This window comes from Salminus brasiliensis, chromosome 1 (genome assembly GCF_030463535.1).
Source record: "Salminus brasiliensis chromosome 1, fSalBra1.hap2, whole genome shotgun sequence".
Taxonomy (NCBI): Eukaryota; Metazoa; Chordata; class Actinopteri; order Characiformes; family Bryconidae; genus Salminus; species Salminus brasiliensis.
The window spans coordinates 33,189,836-33,206,505 of NC_132878.1; the positions used below are offsets into that span (position 1 = coordinate 33,189,836).

The following is a 16,670-nucleotide window of genomic DNA, read 5'->3' on the forward strand; positions in this document are numbered from 1 at the left end:
TTATTCCCTTAACTAAAAGGATTCCTTGACTTGTAAAAACAGTGGAACCTGTGGGTTTCCTTGTGCATGAAAAACCATTTAGAACTGTTTAGGAATTCAAATGCTTCTTTGACTTGTCTATATAGAACCTGCCTTTGCTGAAGGCCCTTGTCTTGACTGGTCCTGGGTCTATATAGAACCTGCCTTTGCTGAAGAACCCTTTTGTAAGAGTGTATGGAGGGAAAACCTCTTGGAGTTGGAAACCTGTATGACACTAAAAAAGGGTTCCACTGTTTTAAAGTCCAATAACCGTTGATCTTAGAATGTGCATTGCTATAAAAAACAAAGACACAGTAGTACATTCTACCCTAAACCGGTTCTATTAGGTACTGAAAACGTTTTGTCATTTTAACTAATGACAGTGGTGGAACACTTATTGGTGCTATGCAGAACTCTTATCAGTGCTTCTGTCATCGAGACAAAGCAGTTTAACCAGGCAAAGAACCATTCATGCACTCATATTGTATTTTTGGTTATTGTGGTTCTAATTAGAACCACTACTTTTATGAAAGAACCTTCCAAGAACCCCTTGCATATCATGCAAAAGAGCATATAATGGTTGTATATGGCACCAAAAAAGGTTCACAAGTTTTACAAGTCAAAGAACCGTTTTAGCTTAGAATGTACACAGCTCTAAAAACTAAGAAACAACTAAGAAACAGTACATTTTACTCTAAAAGGGTTCTCTCCAGTACTGAAAAGGGTTTTTTGACTATTGACAATGGTGGAACCCATGGTGCCATGTAGAACAAAAGTTCCTTAAAGAAACACACAAGATGGTTTCGGTCACAGAGACAATGCAATTTAACCATGCAAACAACCAACAAAAAGGGTTCCACTATTGTAACAAAGAACCTTTGTTGCTTGGAATGTGACAGTAGTACAATCTCTTCCCAAACTGGGTTCTGTCCCATCATTCTCAAAAAGGTGGTTTGACTCAATGACAATGGCGGAGCCATTTTAAGTACTACATAGCTCTTTCTAGAGCTCTCCAGAGAACCATCCTCAACAGGTGTTCCATCATGGAGACAGAGCAGGATAGCCAGGCACTAAATAGCTCTTAACAGAAGCAGAGGCTTCCCTAAAGAACTCTTGAAGATGCAGAGAGTACAGCAGTGGTCGTGAAGCACTTTTGTGGAAAGTGGAAAACTGTGGAAAGTCCGTTGTTTTTTTTCCGAGGAAGCCTCCTTCAGGCCTGGCGTTCCGCTACGAGGAAGCTGAAGCTTCATTTGCGCAAAGTCCTGATAAATATTCAACTTGGAGTGCAGCTTTGATGGCAGTGCACACGGCGACACTGACAAACCTCTCACACACACCAATGATTGACAGGTTACCTTTAACTCCTGTAGACAGTAATGATGGTAATTATGCCCCTCAGCAGAGCCGGAGTCAGAGAGCAAAATGTGTGTGACTTACACACACACCACATTAATAATGGACACACTCCTGTAATACGGGAAGTGCATACACTCTCTCTCTCTCACACACACTCACATAACCATTACACAGGCCCGTTTTTCCATTCCCGGTGTTTAGCAGTACAAACTTCCCACCGCAGTGCAGCCCCCTTAAACACCTTTCACCTCACACACACACTCACACACACCTTAAACAAAAAGATCAAACTCATTTGAGCGTGGAAGAGAGAAGGATCCTTTAGAGAGGAGTGACTCTACTTCAGGTCAGATAAATCTTTAATGTCCAACGATCCTCATTAAAGCTCCTTCAAGTTCATTACACACACACACACACACACACACACACACACACACACACACACACACACACACACACACACACACACACACAAGCAGCAGAATATAGACAAAATACTCTATTGTGTTTATATTGTTGTGCATTGCAGTTACGATACCCACAGATCTACTGAAAGCAGAGCAGATATTGGGTATGTAATCAGGGCAGACTGGGGTATAAACTAACACCAACTTTTTAGGCAGTTTAGAGTCCAACTTGTTCTCACTATCCTCTCAGTGTTCCCATAGTAACAACATCTGTGAACATCGGTCAATCAGACACATATTTCTCCAGATTTACCCTGACGACTTTCTGGAGACATTCTAAAAGTCATGTGATTTGTCAGATTTTTGTGCTTTTCTTCTATATAGGCAGCGGTTCTATAGAGACTCACGACAACCGTATAGGTGCTTAAATGGTTCTTTGTCAAGTTCAACATGTCTTCACATCGGTGGAGCACATTTAGTTCTATTGACAGTGTGCTTTTCTCTTCTCCAGTAAAGGCAATGGTTCTTTATAGACACATCACAACTCAAAGAACCACTGGTGGAACACATTTCATTGTTTATCTGACATGTTTTCAGATGGTTCTCTATAGAACCTTGATGGAGACAAATAACCCTTAGATGATAGGAAATAGCCAGATCAGAGACAAATCTTTGGCAAATCTTTGAAGCAAAAAAAGAAATAAAAGTTCAATAAAAGTAATGAAAATCGTAACAATCGTGGAACCCCTTTTTGGCGCTATATTGAAGCAATTGTAAAAGCAAATTTTTATATAGGCATACATGCTTCTGCACAGCCAAGGAAAACCTTTGTAGATGGTTCTACATAGAATCTTATATAAGATGGTTCTATAAAACAAAAGTAAATGAACACAAGTTCATTCAAGTGGTGTGTATACAGTTTTAGAAAAATGGTTCTTCAAAGGTTCCAGCAAAGGTAACGGGTCAAAGGCACAGTCTTTAAGATTCTTCCTGGTGGTATTCCTGAGAAACGGGGGCAGGGCTTGGGAGAGGGCAAAATAACGGTGTCCAATGGCGCAACCATCCCTGCAACGTCTAATAAACTCATTCTTTAAACAGAGTGGTCTGGTAGGTTTCTGCGGGAGTCTTTGCGTATTTATGCCACATGCGCAGCCATTGAAAGAGGATCTGGTGCTGTTTGCTGGTTACCTAGGCAACCGCGGCGCTAATGCTAATGGCACAGACACAAACAGAACAGAACTGCTACTTTATATAGAAACTGGACTCAGTGCTAACCCACTGTGCTCCCTTAGCCAGGGTTTTATCTGTTCCTCAATGAATGCGACTGCTCATTTCTGTAGCCTTCCGACTCCATTTCAGACTCCCCATTTTTTGTTTCTTACATTTGTTGGACATAATTGTTCACTACATCATGACAGTTTTTTCATCATGAATGATCAAAACATACTCAAAAACACAGAATACAGCTTCACATGTGGCCATTTATTTACACAAGACAAGACAACCGTATTCACCATAAGTGTCGGACACAGATGGAATTTGCCCTCCACCTTTAACCCACGTACACACTAGTGATCAAACACACACAGTGACCCGTAGCGGTGGGCAGCCATCGCTGCAGTGCCCGGGGAGCAGAGAGGGCGAAGGCCTCGCTCAGGACCTGCATGTAAAGTTAAAAACACTTTACCTTTAACTAAAAAGTCACTATTGTGGATATATATATATATGATTTTATTTCTGTAGATAGAGACCGTATGCAAGCTTGCTGCATTTCCCACAGCCACTTTTATACCAATCATATTTATCTTGATACATTTTTGATGTATTAAGGTGGAAAACTTTAGCGACTGTAACAAATGGCCCCTCAGTCTCAGTTTCTGTTAGCGCCTTGCTAACAATATGCTAAAAATGCTAACAATAAATGGAATCCTCCAGCAATTTGCATGCGGTCATACACACACACACACACACACACACACACACACACACACACACACACACACAACACTAACTACTGTCAGAACAGACTACTGGCAGTAGATGATTTTCTCTAAAAGTATGACTTTAACAAGCCAATATGTCACAATCCTAAAACACACACACACACAGTGTGTTAAGTTAAGTGTATGTATGTATGTATGTATGTATGTGTGTGTGTGTGTGTGTGTGTGGCACACAGTTTAATTTGAAGGACAGATCCATGGCAAAGGAGTGTCAGCAGCATTCTTGGAGACCACTGCAGCTTCAGTGTGTGTGTGTGTGTGTGTGTGTGTTCTCCCCTGAGTGTAAGAAGTGCTGACATTCCTTAAGAGCTGTTGTTACACTGACTTTGGCTCAAACATACACTGATAAAAGACAACACATGTACCGTGACCAACCCACCCCCACACCCACGGGTTGTCAAAGCATGCTCTTTCTCATGTCTCAAGCATGGTTCAATAAATGTTTGCTTTTATAAATTACGGATAAAAATATCTGAACAATTACCTGTGGTACACATTTACAAACATATATCAAAGCTGTACATTTACACTGCTTTAAACCAGTGCAAAATTGTAAATAGAGAATGTGCATAGTGTGTATATTTAGAAGTACTTACAGTATTTCTATTTTGTAAATATGTGTTCTTTTCTACTACCGTGAGAGACGATGCACCTATGTTTCTTACTTACCTTTACACCTGTATACTGTGATGTGACAAAGAACTTGATTTGATTTAATTTGAGTAAATCTGCCAACCTTTTACCAGCTACTGAAAACAATGTCCTCTGGTGTGACACCATATCCTGAGTTTAAATTGGGCAATTTCTATGGAAAACATTGTTCAGTTGAAGGATCCTATTGAAGGTCATGTTACTGAAGCAATCTGTAAAGCCCATGACGTGCACATGGTAGGTTTTTGTCTCAGAACTCTGTCCACTGAAAGCATTATGCTGTGTTGTCCTTTAGTGTGACACCTCTAAACAATACAAAAAAAATTTTACAATATTTAACAATAATACATTAAAAAAAATTGTAAAGAAATGTTAAACTGTGTAATGCTATATATATATATATATCATCACGGTCATGCAAAAACGTTATATCTCAAAAATGGCAACTTTACAGAAGGACAATATCAATAAAATCCACTGTATAAAATACAATTAATAATAGTAATTATAATAATAAATATTCCAGTTCATTTTGGAGCATTTCTATTGGTCCACTCATCATCAAATTGTTGCAATGGAAAGAATATGCTGATTTAAATGCATTGCAAACTGCATGTCAAAGCAGTAAAAAAAAAAAAAAGGCTAAACCAGATCATTCTGATCCATGTCTCCATTATGGAAGCTGGTGAGGCTCTATTTTGGATAGTACACTTTAGATGCCTTGTAGATACTTACCTTTAACTTTCAAGCACATTTCCCTACTTCCAGCACATCAACTTTAGGAACTGACTGCTCACTTTCTGCCCAGCATGCATATTCCACATGTTGACAGGTGCCATTAGTGAAAAACCCCTTGAAGAACATCCCCATTTGTAAAGAGAGTCCTCCATAACATCTCACCGAACATGAATGACAACAAACGTCAGACAAAAACAATGGCGATGGCTTCAGTCAAGTGGAGTGTTAGTTATTCAGGGAGTTTATTGAAATGTAGTTCAGACACGAGAGGGCCGAGAAAAACAAAACACGGGATACAGAGCCCACCTCTAGCTGCGCTGATAGTGTTGATTTATGGACTCTCTTCCTGCAGTACTGGGAATAATAAATGTCCAATCCTGTTGGTTTCTATTGAAAGTGAAATGCCCATAAAACTGCACATAAGCACAGTTTAGTTTGAGATATTATTTGCTGTGGTTTCTTTACTCCTTACACATCTCACACTTTTAACAAAACGCTAAACAATTATTAGACGTCACTAATTTGAGCTTTTGAAATAAATTGGATTTTTGTGTCAGTAACAACTAAAGTAAGCGAGCTGCTTCTGGTTGTAAACAATCATAACCAACAGGTGGGACACGTGCTCTTTGTCTACAAATGTGAAAAGGGTCCACCGACAATGATCATTTAAATCACACGTGGTGTCAGTATGTCTCACGATAAATCAGTTCTTCTGTACATGCTCGCAGTGCAAGATTCAGTAAACAGAATATTATTACACACATTAACAAACAGTCACACATACTACATCCCCAGACATTCTGCAGGACCACAAGTTCATACGGTCACTTCGTTTCATAAAAAAATAACAAAGCCTCGACTTTCTGAATTATTTTATCCATCACACTTTATCGTCTCCTAGTTCTACACATTCACCCATTCAGAAGAGCCACAAGTAAACAGCACCATGTGCACGAAGAATTCTCAGCCTTGCGAAAACACGCACACATTTCATTCTGCTGAAGCCTCTGTTAACCTTAAGCTTGAATCATAAGCCATTCTGTGTTTCACAAAGTATTGCTGGTTGTCTGGCCTCCATTTCTCTCATGATTGACTAAATAAAAAAAAAAGGAGAAGATTGGCATAAGCTTACAGGACGTATGGCAACAAGGTATTGGGCATTGTTAGAGTTCACAAGTCAATTGATTTGTCTATGCTCTGCCCACGAATGCATTCTTTCGTGGAAAGATTTACCTGCCTACAACAACACGGTCCAGCTCAGTAGTGCAGCATTTTAAATTTAGGGAAAAAGGAAAAAAAAGAAAGAAAGGAAAAAAGAAAAATAATAAAAGATAAGAATGTAAAGAAAAAAAAACAACAACGAAAGAATGAAAAAAGAAAAATGAAGAAGAATGGAAAAAATATAAAACAGTAAATAAAAAAATAAATGGAAAAATATATAAATAAAGAATGGAAACAGAAAAAAAATGAAGAATGAAAAATAAAAAAGAAAGAAGGGAAAGTTTTAAAAGAAGGAAAATAATTTGAAAAAAAGAAGGAAAAAAATATATAAATAAAGGAAAAAGAAAAAATAAGATAACAGAATGAAAAAATAAATAAAGGAGAAAAAAAAGGTAAATAATAAGAGGATCATAACTCCAAGATGCTTTTGGTGAACTGGGCCCAGTCTGGTTTTGACCATATGAGAACACATTTGCAGGCGGAGCGTGGATACATCAACTCGGTGAGCACGCACTTAGAGCACGCAGGTCAAGAGAAAAGAACCGGTCATCACTGCATGTCCAGGCAGCGGTCATGTTTCTGAGGCTATTTGTTTTGGTTTACTGATCTTAGGAGGCATATAGTAAATATTTAAGCCTTTTATTCAAATCAGCGTAGCTCTACAGAGCCAAAAAGAGCATGCAACCGCTCTCCTGCTGCAGTAGTAAATTGGGAGCTAATAAGTGTCAAATGTGTAATGGTGAAGGCCAGGCACATGTTAACTGGTCTTCAATATTCATCATCCAGCTCACATAATTGCTCAGAAGTTGGCCTTAGCTTGGCACCACATTTGAGTGCAAAAAAAAAAATGTATATATTATAATAATAACAATAACCTAAAACTGAAAGAGGCTGTGATCTAATTAAGTGACTTCAAATGTCATATTGCACAAAAGTCATAGATTCTTTGAGTGCAGTGATGAAGTTCATGTGCAGCTCTAACAGTTCTCCACCTCTCACTTCAATAAACAACGTGAGATGAAAGTGTTTCACAGCAGAACTGGTGCTAAACCCTGGCCTTTAACAGTGTCCGTTACTTAGTATTCTTACTAAAAACATTCTGTTTGGTGGTGCAGTGAAAAACATTTGTATGCTTATAGAGGAACCCAACCAATTGATCAAATGTCCTTTAAAATTTAAATGGTTACGGTGCAAACTAAGTCATTCAGAGTGGGTTTGGTGCAAAACGCTTAGTTCTACAGCTACCAAGTCAGAATTGTCCACAGTGGTGGTGAACAGAACCAGACATCTGAACAGTTTAATGTCTCTACAAGCTGCATCACAGAAAGCAGTCACAACAAATGGGATTATGGGTTATGAATGCACTTCTTGATGCTCAAATTCTAATTTTGAGCAGATTTTTTTAATAACTTAAAAGTTATTTATGGTGGAAGGATACATGTAGGGTAAGCATCGTGACCCTGGTTCCATTCATCACGACTGTACAATAAAAAAAATATATAAATTAGAATTATAATTAACTACCAAGCCCATTTTGAATAATGTAGTTTCCAACCCAAAGACTAAAGTATGCAGAATTATCCCATTCAAAGTAAAAAAAAAAAAATCTGATTTACACAATTTCCCCATTGTTGATCAGCCCAGACATGTTAAGCGTTTGACGTTTTCTTCTTGAAGATCCTGGCTAATGTAGATAAGCAATGGAAGCTTAAAGCTTATACCTCACCTAATAGCATGGTGATAACTGTGTGCAAATAAAGCTTTAAACATGGCTTGTTTGTAAGACTGGCCTAAATCACTTTAATACTCAAGTGTCCATTTATTTTTGTTTCCCTATGGACTATTCAGAGGCCTTGCCTTTTTTTAAGCCACAACAATTCGAATGTAAACTACAGTACACTACATCAGGCATCTTTAACAGAACTAGTACTGTAGATACATGGAAAATGGTTATATTGTTTAATGCATGAGGCACTACAGGGTTGATAAATCATCTCAAATATGTAAGTATATAACATTTAATCTGTTCACGGCTGATTTTAGTTCATTTGTGCCATCACCTCTACACACGATTAATGCGTTAAAACTGTGGTACATTAAGAAATGCACCAAGTATTTTTTGTTCATAAGGGTGGTTTTGAGAAACTTTGTTCAGGTGTTCAGTCAGAAACACCTACAAGTATTTAAAGCACGTAAAAGGCTGTCCAGGCCAGCCCTTGGTTGATCAAATATTTTGGTTGGTAATTTGGTTGGGAAACCGCATAAATTAGACTATTTTTCACATCAAATGTGTACTGCACACAAAAATGCTAACAATGCAATGTCACACTATGTCATGAATAACTACTTAATTTGTGCCAATGGCATTTTCGTAGTGAAATACACCTTAGAGCCACAGTCAGCAAAAATATGGCTATAGATTTCTATGAGAGCAAATGATCATGTTTGAGTTCTGTAAGAATATTAAGGAATTTTGAGGGGCTGCACAGGGAATGTGAAGGACAAATGTACTGTGTTAACACAATGCCATCAAAAGGTCATGGAAAAGTAGTTGCAGGAACACAGACTGCATGGTGTGAGGTGGACTTGCTGTTACGCGTCCAGATGCTTTCTTTTGGCTTAAGAGTTCTCTACCTGAACATTCCCAGAACCCAGCTGCAAGATCTGGAGTTGTGTTGCGTGTTGGGTTTAGACTTTACGGACACGTTTTACAGGCGATCAGTCTTCACAAAAGACTTGAAGATGGAAATGATCAGAAAAACAAAGTCCTTCCTCACACAAACAGACACACACCTACACACAACCTGTTCAGTTCAGGTCTCAGTTCAGGCAGTCCTGTATAGACGGTATAGGCAGGTTTATTTAGGCCAGCCCACTTGTGCAAAGAAGGGGTGAGATTTTATATCCTCCACTCCGGCGACACCTGCCCCCAACCTCTCCACTGGGTTATACTGCAACAGCTAAGCACCCACAGAGAGAGAGAGGGAGAGAAAAGTAATAAACATTAACATTAGGGTTGGGTACCATTCAGATTTAAATCAATACTGGTACAGGTACATGGAATTCGGGACCGGTGTCCAACGGTACTGTTTCAACATTATTTACATTATTTAGAACACTTCACACACCAGAGTGATGTCACTTCAGATGTGAGTCCATGCTGGATGTATCAACAGTGTCATATAAAAAAGGGATCATTGCCAGTGAATTCACTTCCAGTCCCTTGTAAGTGATTGGAAGCCTTATGTGCTCATGAGTGATGTAGTCTCTGTGTGTATCAGACTTTTCCGAGAGGCTCCTTAGTTTTACACATTTTACAGTAGCTTTGGCTACGTTTAAGTCAGATATGGTAATAAACTGAGGAGTTGAGTATGGCAAAATAAATAATAAAAAAAGAGGCATTCAAAGACAGAAAGAAATAAAGAAAGAAAGAAGACAAAAGGGGAGGGCAGAGAGGGACAGACAGAGAGAGAGCAAAAGAGAAGGAAAGAAAGTAATGGAGGAAAAAAGAAAAGAGCCAGAAAAAAAGAAAGGGAGAAATGAAAGAAAGCAAAAGAGAAGGAGGTGAACCAATGTGACGAAAAAGAAAGAAAAAGACAAAAGATGGGAGAGGGGAGAGAGAAAGAAGGGGAGATGAGTCAAAAGGAAGAAAGAGCAGAAAAGCTGAAATTAAGCAAAAAGAAAGCAATCGAACAAGAAATACGAAGATAAAGAAAGAAAGCAAGAAAGAAAGGCAGAATGAACGACAGAGAAACAATGTTAATAAAACAGAGCAGAGATAAACCGAATACGGTAGCAGCAGTCTGATAACAGCAGTCATTAGTCTGTTCAAACTTATGATTGCTATCACTGATCATCACAGTAAGTCTGTTTTCTTCATATCTATGCAAAAGAGAGAGGAAACAACAACATGGTCAACTTGGGGATCTGTGCAAAATCCCAGTTCAGATGAGATTTCCTGTTTTTCTTTAGTGGATGATTACAGGCCCCTGTATGTGTGTAGGTGGGTGAGTGGGTGTGTACATGTGTACCTGTTCCAGCAGAGATCTGGCCTCCTCCGACACGAAATCTGGAATGTTCAGAGACGTGTGTCTGCTGATGCCTGCAGGATGGCACTGATGGAGAGACTACACACAAACAGACAGCAAAAGTAGCTATTATTATTATTATTATTAATACTACTACTACTAATATTACTATTATTATTGTTAAAGCCTTCTAGACATCCATGTGCAGACCTGCAATAAGAGCTGTTGGATCTACTGACTGGTATTATATTATATTAGATTAGATTATATACAGAAACAGACAAAAATGAAGATACATGTTTTGCAATATTAAAAGACAGAATTCATGTTCTGGATCCCTTTTAAAGCAAAGCCTAAAGGTTGAAAGCTTATTTGAACACGGTTTTGGACAGTAAAGCACTACTTAACTATTATCTATACTACGGTTAACATCTCACAAATCAAGGGCATTAATGTGGAGATTGTCCCCCTTTGCTGCAGTAACAGCATCTACTACTATGGGAAAACTTTACACTAGATGTTGGAAGTGGTCAGGAAGTGATCTTAGATGCACTCCGATCTAGCTGGTGCCATTTGGCCAAAGGGATTATCTGCAGACCTCAGAAACAGGATTGTGTCAAAGCAGATATGGAGAAAGGTACAGACAAATTGAACCAACAAGACTTTACCTAGACCTGGCCTTGCAGCCAAACTGAGCGATAGAGGAAGGCCTTGACCAGGTGAGCAGGAACCAGATAGTCACTCTGACTGAGCTCCAGCATTTACTTGTGAAGACCAACCATCCCGACAGCCCGCTTGCAGTTCGCCAAAAGGCATCTAGAGAACTCTCAATTCATGAGAAACAAGATTCTCTGCTCTGATGAAACCAAAACTGAATGGGTCACGTCTGGCTAATGCCATTCCTACAGTGAAGAATGGCGGTGTGCATCAGTTTTTGGGGCAACTAGTCCTGATAGAGGAAAAGATGACTGCAGCTAAGTACACAGAGATCCTTGAAGAAAACTAGCTCAAGAGCAATCTGGACCTGGATTTGGCCGAGGATTTACCCTCCAACATGACAATGAACCGAAGCACACAGCCAAGAGAACAAAGGAGTGGCTTCAGAGAAAGTAGCTTAGCCAGATTCTAGACCGAAATCTAATTGAACATCTGTGGAAGGAGCTGAAATGGCTGTGTATCGACACTCCCCATCCAACCTGATGGAGCTTACAAGTATATTGCCAAGAGAAATGGGCCAAAATGTCCAGAAACAAGTGTGCCAAGCTCGTAGCTTCTTTCCCAAAACCCTTGAAGCTGTTTTTGCTGCCACAGGTGAATCAACCAAGTATTACACTAAGAGTGTGGACAGACAAGTAAACCCTAAATAAGCTATTCTTGTAAAATGACAATGACAGTAAAATGGCAATAATAAACTCAGTCTATTGTAGAATAATTCTGTAACGTAATAAAGCAAGAAGGTGAAAGGGGTGTGCAGCCTTTTTAGCTTGACTGTACGTGGCTTTTTTAAGGATTATACAAGCTGTGTGCACACCTGAATGCCAGAGTAGAGGCCAACCGATATATTGGGCCGATATTTGCCTTTTTAATATATTGACATCGACCAATACCAGTGTTTAGTCGCACTGATTTAAAGCCAGACCTGTGATATTTGTGTGGTGGAACTTGCTGCTGCCGTATGTGAAGGACCCCTAGCCAAAGCTTTTGGAAGGCAACAGCAACAACAGTCCTAGTAGATAAAGGTAAAGCTGAAATTCTGATATTTCAAAGTCCTGTGGTCATATATGTATTATATATTACTAGTAAAGTATAAAGTGTTGCTTCACTTATCGTGAATTGACATAATGCTACAACTGGTTGAAGCTTCGTTAACTTTAAGGACGGTAGTTGTAAACTATCAGCAGCTTGCTGGCTTAACATATTAGCCCCAAAGTTACGAGTTAGGGACGCATTGATTATTCGACAACTAAAATGATTCAGCCAAAAATGGCAGCAATAATGACACATAGTTCCCGGCCGTAGAAGTGAACCAGAGAGGATGTTTTACTCCTTAGCCCTGGGGCTAAAGCTAACTGCTCTACTGTAATACACTCATTAAAAGGGCTCACCTGAGCAGCCATAGTTTTCCAGATATTATTCAGCTGCAAATGCAACTTAAGAAAGAGTTAAGAAAACAGAACAGAACAGAGCGGCTGTGTTAACAATCATTACAGCATATCAGCATCTCTCTGTCTCGATCCCGGTCTCGGTCTCAGTCTCAAGTTGCACATCCTACATTTCTACTCTCTTTCAGTGTGCCTCATCCTCCTAAAAGAACCGCAAACCCCAATTTTACCACACAATAAAACCCCAACTGTGAAGCGAGGCTTGTGACTGCAGCAAACATGTCAGCTGTGTGTGCCTGTGTGTGCCTGAGCCGCCTCACAGGAGAACATACAGAACAGTTGTTTCCAGCACGACAACAGGATCAGTAAAACATGGGTAGAGTGAGGAAGACTCAGGGACTGCAACAGAGTTCAATGAGGGGTTTGCTGATGTGAGATTTTTGATGCTGCCAAGTCAAGTGCACTAAAACTAAAGTTTTTATTCACAGCTGGTTACCTGAGGACTTTTTATATAATAATGCACAGTTGTGTTTTTATATTTTTCAGTTTAACTGATTTTTTCTATAACGCATCGGTTATAGAAAAACCCATATCAGCCGATCTCTAAGCCCGAGTGAGCAATGGGTGCGTATTAGACTAGTTGAACTTGCTAATTAGAAACGCTGTCCATATACGTTTGGACAAACAGTATGTGTCTATGACAGGGAAAGGGGAGTCAGCCCACAGTAGCTGATGTATTTAAATGAGAATTTCCTTCAGTCACTTCAGCCTCACCTTGCAGCCAACACCTTATCTACCATCTCTCCCTCTTAAAGCAACGGAGTATGTGTGAGTCACAGCGTGTGTGTGTGTGGTCCCAAGAGACTGGGAGTGAATACATTGGCAATAAGTTACAAATTATGTTTGTATTCTAGTTAAAAAGATGCTTGAGGGTGAAAGGATAATGGTAATGGTCTGTGCGTGCATGTGTGTGTGTGTGGACGCTCTGTTTGATCATACTAAAAAATAAATTGCTCTTCTCTGCCAGTCATAGCTGGAGGCAATACCAGTCGTCATCAACACTGTGTATGTGTGAGTGTGTACAAAGAGACACTGTGTACACAGTGGTGAGTGTGTATACATGTATATTTATTTAATATAGTCGTTATTAATTTAAAATATTAAAATGCAATAATGCAATAGATTCTATTCAATCTGAACCTAAACCTAACTATTACTCAACCTAAGCCTGACCCTAACCTAGCCAAGTTCATCTGTACCCAAACCTAATCCAAACCTTCAGTTCTTTTCATGACCTAAACCTAACCCCAAGTTCTATCTATAGCCTAAACCTTATCCTAAGTTCTATCCATGGCCTAAACCTAACCCTAACCTTAGGTTTTACCACCATAATTTGCTAACAATTTGAACATTGGTATATAATCTGTAGAGGAGCATCATGACGTGTGGGCAGTAACTTACAGTAATACAAAGAGATCAATCTATTCATTTTCACAGTGTCATTTTTGTTTGTTTGTTTATAACCTGCTCCTCGAGCAGTGGTCACAAATATCACACTGATGAGACTCCCATGTCAATCATGATTATTAATATTCTTCTATCTTCCATTATCTCACCAGATATGTAATGCAATATTGCAGAAACGTGGACTAAAACATGAGAGGCTTATTTCGTCCTGTTTGGTGGAAGTCGGCACACTATGTGTATATGTGGATTCCAGAATAAAAACAGTTTGGAAAGCCCTGCATAAACTCATCACTTACAGTTAAAGGCATGTTTTCCTTCTCCATTTTGGAGGTGTGAGGTTCTCGTAAGCGGACTCTTACCTTTCCAGTAAGAAGCTCAAAGAGAAGCGCTCCCAAACTCCACCAATCACAGGCCGCCGTCTCTTCAGCAATCCCGCCCACCTCTAGACGATTGACAGACGGAGACAGTGAGAGTGAGAAAGAGAGAGAGAGTAATAACGGTTAGTGACAGTTTTACAAATGAAACCTGAAACATTTCACTGGAAAACCATTTCTCTTTTCTGGAGTGTCTGTTTCCTGCTTCTTAAGAAAGGAATATGTAAATCAGGTACACGGGTAGAACACACACCCACCCACCCACAAAGACACTCACAAACACATGAAGAGGAACAGAAGGTCTTGTTTTGTAAAGCAGGTGATTTACATAATAAAACGGTCAACTACTACACTCCACCACCACCACCACCCCCCCCCCCCCACACACACACACACACACACACATATATACACAGACACAGACACACACACACAAAACAATTTGCAAGGCCAGACCTCCATATGCCTGACCTTAGCATTCAGACAACACTGGACAAATGCTTTTAAAGCAGACTGAAGCCCAAACCACACAGGAGAGTTTAATTAAATCTAAATCATTTTATTATGTTGTCCACTGTCCATACATTTACATGCACCTCAACGTTTTGCTCCAAAACGACCTTTGCTTCAACCCACATTACAGCCAAGCCCTGAATAAACACACAGGCCGCAGGTCAAACTCAGGCTGACCCCCGCATCCTAGGTACGCTTTACATTAAAAGAGCAGGTCTGTAAAAAAAAAAAAAAAAAAAAAAAAAAAAACACAACACTGACTGTCCCTTTAGCTCAACTGTAGGAGAATCGACCAAGACCTGTTCAGTGGCTGACGTCTGCTGCTTTAGTTATGCAGCTGGAGAATAAGGCATAAGGTTAACTTAGCTAACAAGTGACTGAGTCTCAGGCCCTCCCATTAGCACTGCGCAAACCGCAAGCCTAAATCCTTACACACTCAATTCAAAACCATAAAGTTTGGTACAGAGTTTGGTACAGTTGTTTAGAATCTAAAAATAGCCTGTCCAACTTTCTGTCAGAGCTCAACTGAGCCACGTGTCAAGCCTGACCCTTTAAATTTCTGTCAGAACTTGACATTAAATGAAATAACAGCAGCAGCGGCCATTAGATTATGTTTTTAAAAAATAGTTAAATAATATAAAATGTATTATATAATATGAAATATGTTATTAGAAAGTGTTACTATAGCCAATGTCCTTCTACTTGCCACTAAACTGTACTCTCCTCAGTTATATTGCAGTTTTACTTCCCCCCTGAACATTTTCTCAGTATGGGCCTTACTGCTGTTAACAATTGTGTAACTCAGCAAGATAAAAATCACTAAATCTGGACATTTAGGGTTTTGGTGTCCAATTAGTAATGGAGGCTTTCTTTGTCAAGCAGCTAACAAGTGGCCACAGCTTGCCAGCACAGTGTTGCATGTTAATGAGGACTTGTCTTCATATTGAACGAACATCAAGCACAGCGGACAGCATCTAGAGCTAACATTTACTAGTGTAGTCAATATCTAACATTGGCTTGAGTAGCCAACATCCATCAAACGTCGGCTAGAGTAGCCAATATCAATCGGACATCAGGCTACAGTAGAGCAGTCGTCATCTGTAGTAGTCAACATCTATCTAACACCAAGTACATTAGTCAACACCTATCTGATATTAGGCTAGACGTGTCAACATCTAATATAATATCAGTTAGAGCAGTCAACATCCATTTAACGTTGGCAAGATTTGTCAACATCTACTGGACATCAGTAAGAGCAGTCAACGTCTACATCTAACATCAAAGATCAAACATGAGCTAGGAGTCCAAATATACCAAATATGAGCTAGAGAAGTCGACATCTATCCAGCGTTGGCCTTGATTAGTCTACATCTATCCAGCATTGGCCTTGATTAGTCGACATATACCCAATGTTGGCCTTGATTAGTCGACATCTACCCAATGTTGGCTAGATTACGCAACATCTATCCAAGGTCAGACATACTAGTCAATATCTATCCATCGTCAGCTACACAAGTCAACATCTAGCTAACAGTGGATAGAGTAGTTAACATCTAGCTAAAATACAAACAAAGTTGCAAAGTCCATGCTTCTAGAAAACAGCATGTCATGCAGCCTCAGAAACCACATAAACAACTCTATTAAAGACTGCTGAATGACTCCACACTGTTTAAGGTGAGAGGTTTCCACGTTTCTTTTCAATTGGTGGGGTAAAAGCCACCATATAAACTCGGAGTAAAAGTAAGGAAGCAAACATCTTGGCTGATCCAGTACATGTGAGGTAAGGTGAAAA

At 39.5% G+C, this 16,670-nt stretch overlaps 1 protein-coding gene across 1 annotated transcript in view; it reads right to left on the bottom strand.

Moving 5' to 3' along the window:
* Positions 1–6,629: 6,629 nt before the first annotated feature.
* Positions 6,630–16,670, bottom strand: part of rps6kc1 (ribosomal protein S6 kinase polypeptide 1) — a 48,485-nt gene continuing 38,444 nt past the window's right edge. Inside the window, exons 15-17 of the mRNA XM_072695397.1 lie at positions 14,351–14,433; positions 10,426–10,521; positions 6,630–9,354 (exon numbers count right to left, since the gene is read on the bottom strand). Of these exons, the coding sequence (XP_072551498.1) occupies positions 9,253–9,354; positions 10,426–10,521; positions 14,351–14,433 (281 nt within the window). The 3' untranslated portion in view covers positions 6,630–9,252. The remainder of the gene's footprint in view (positions 9,355–10,425; positions 10,522–14,350; positions 14,434–16,670) is intronic.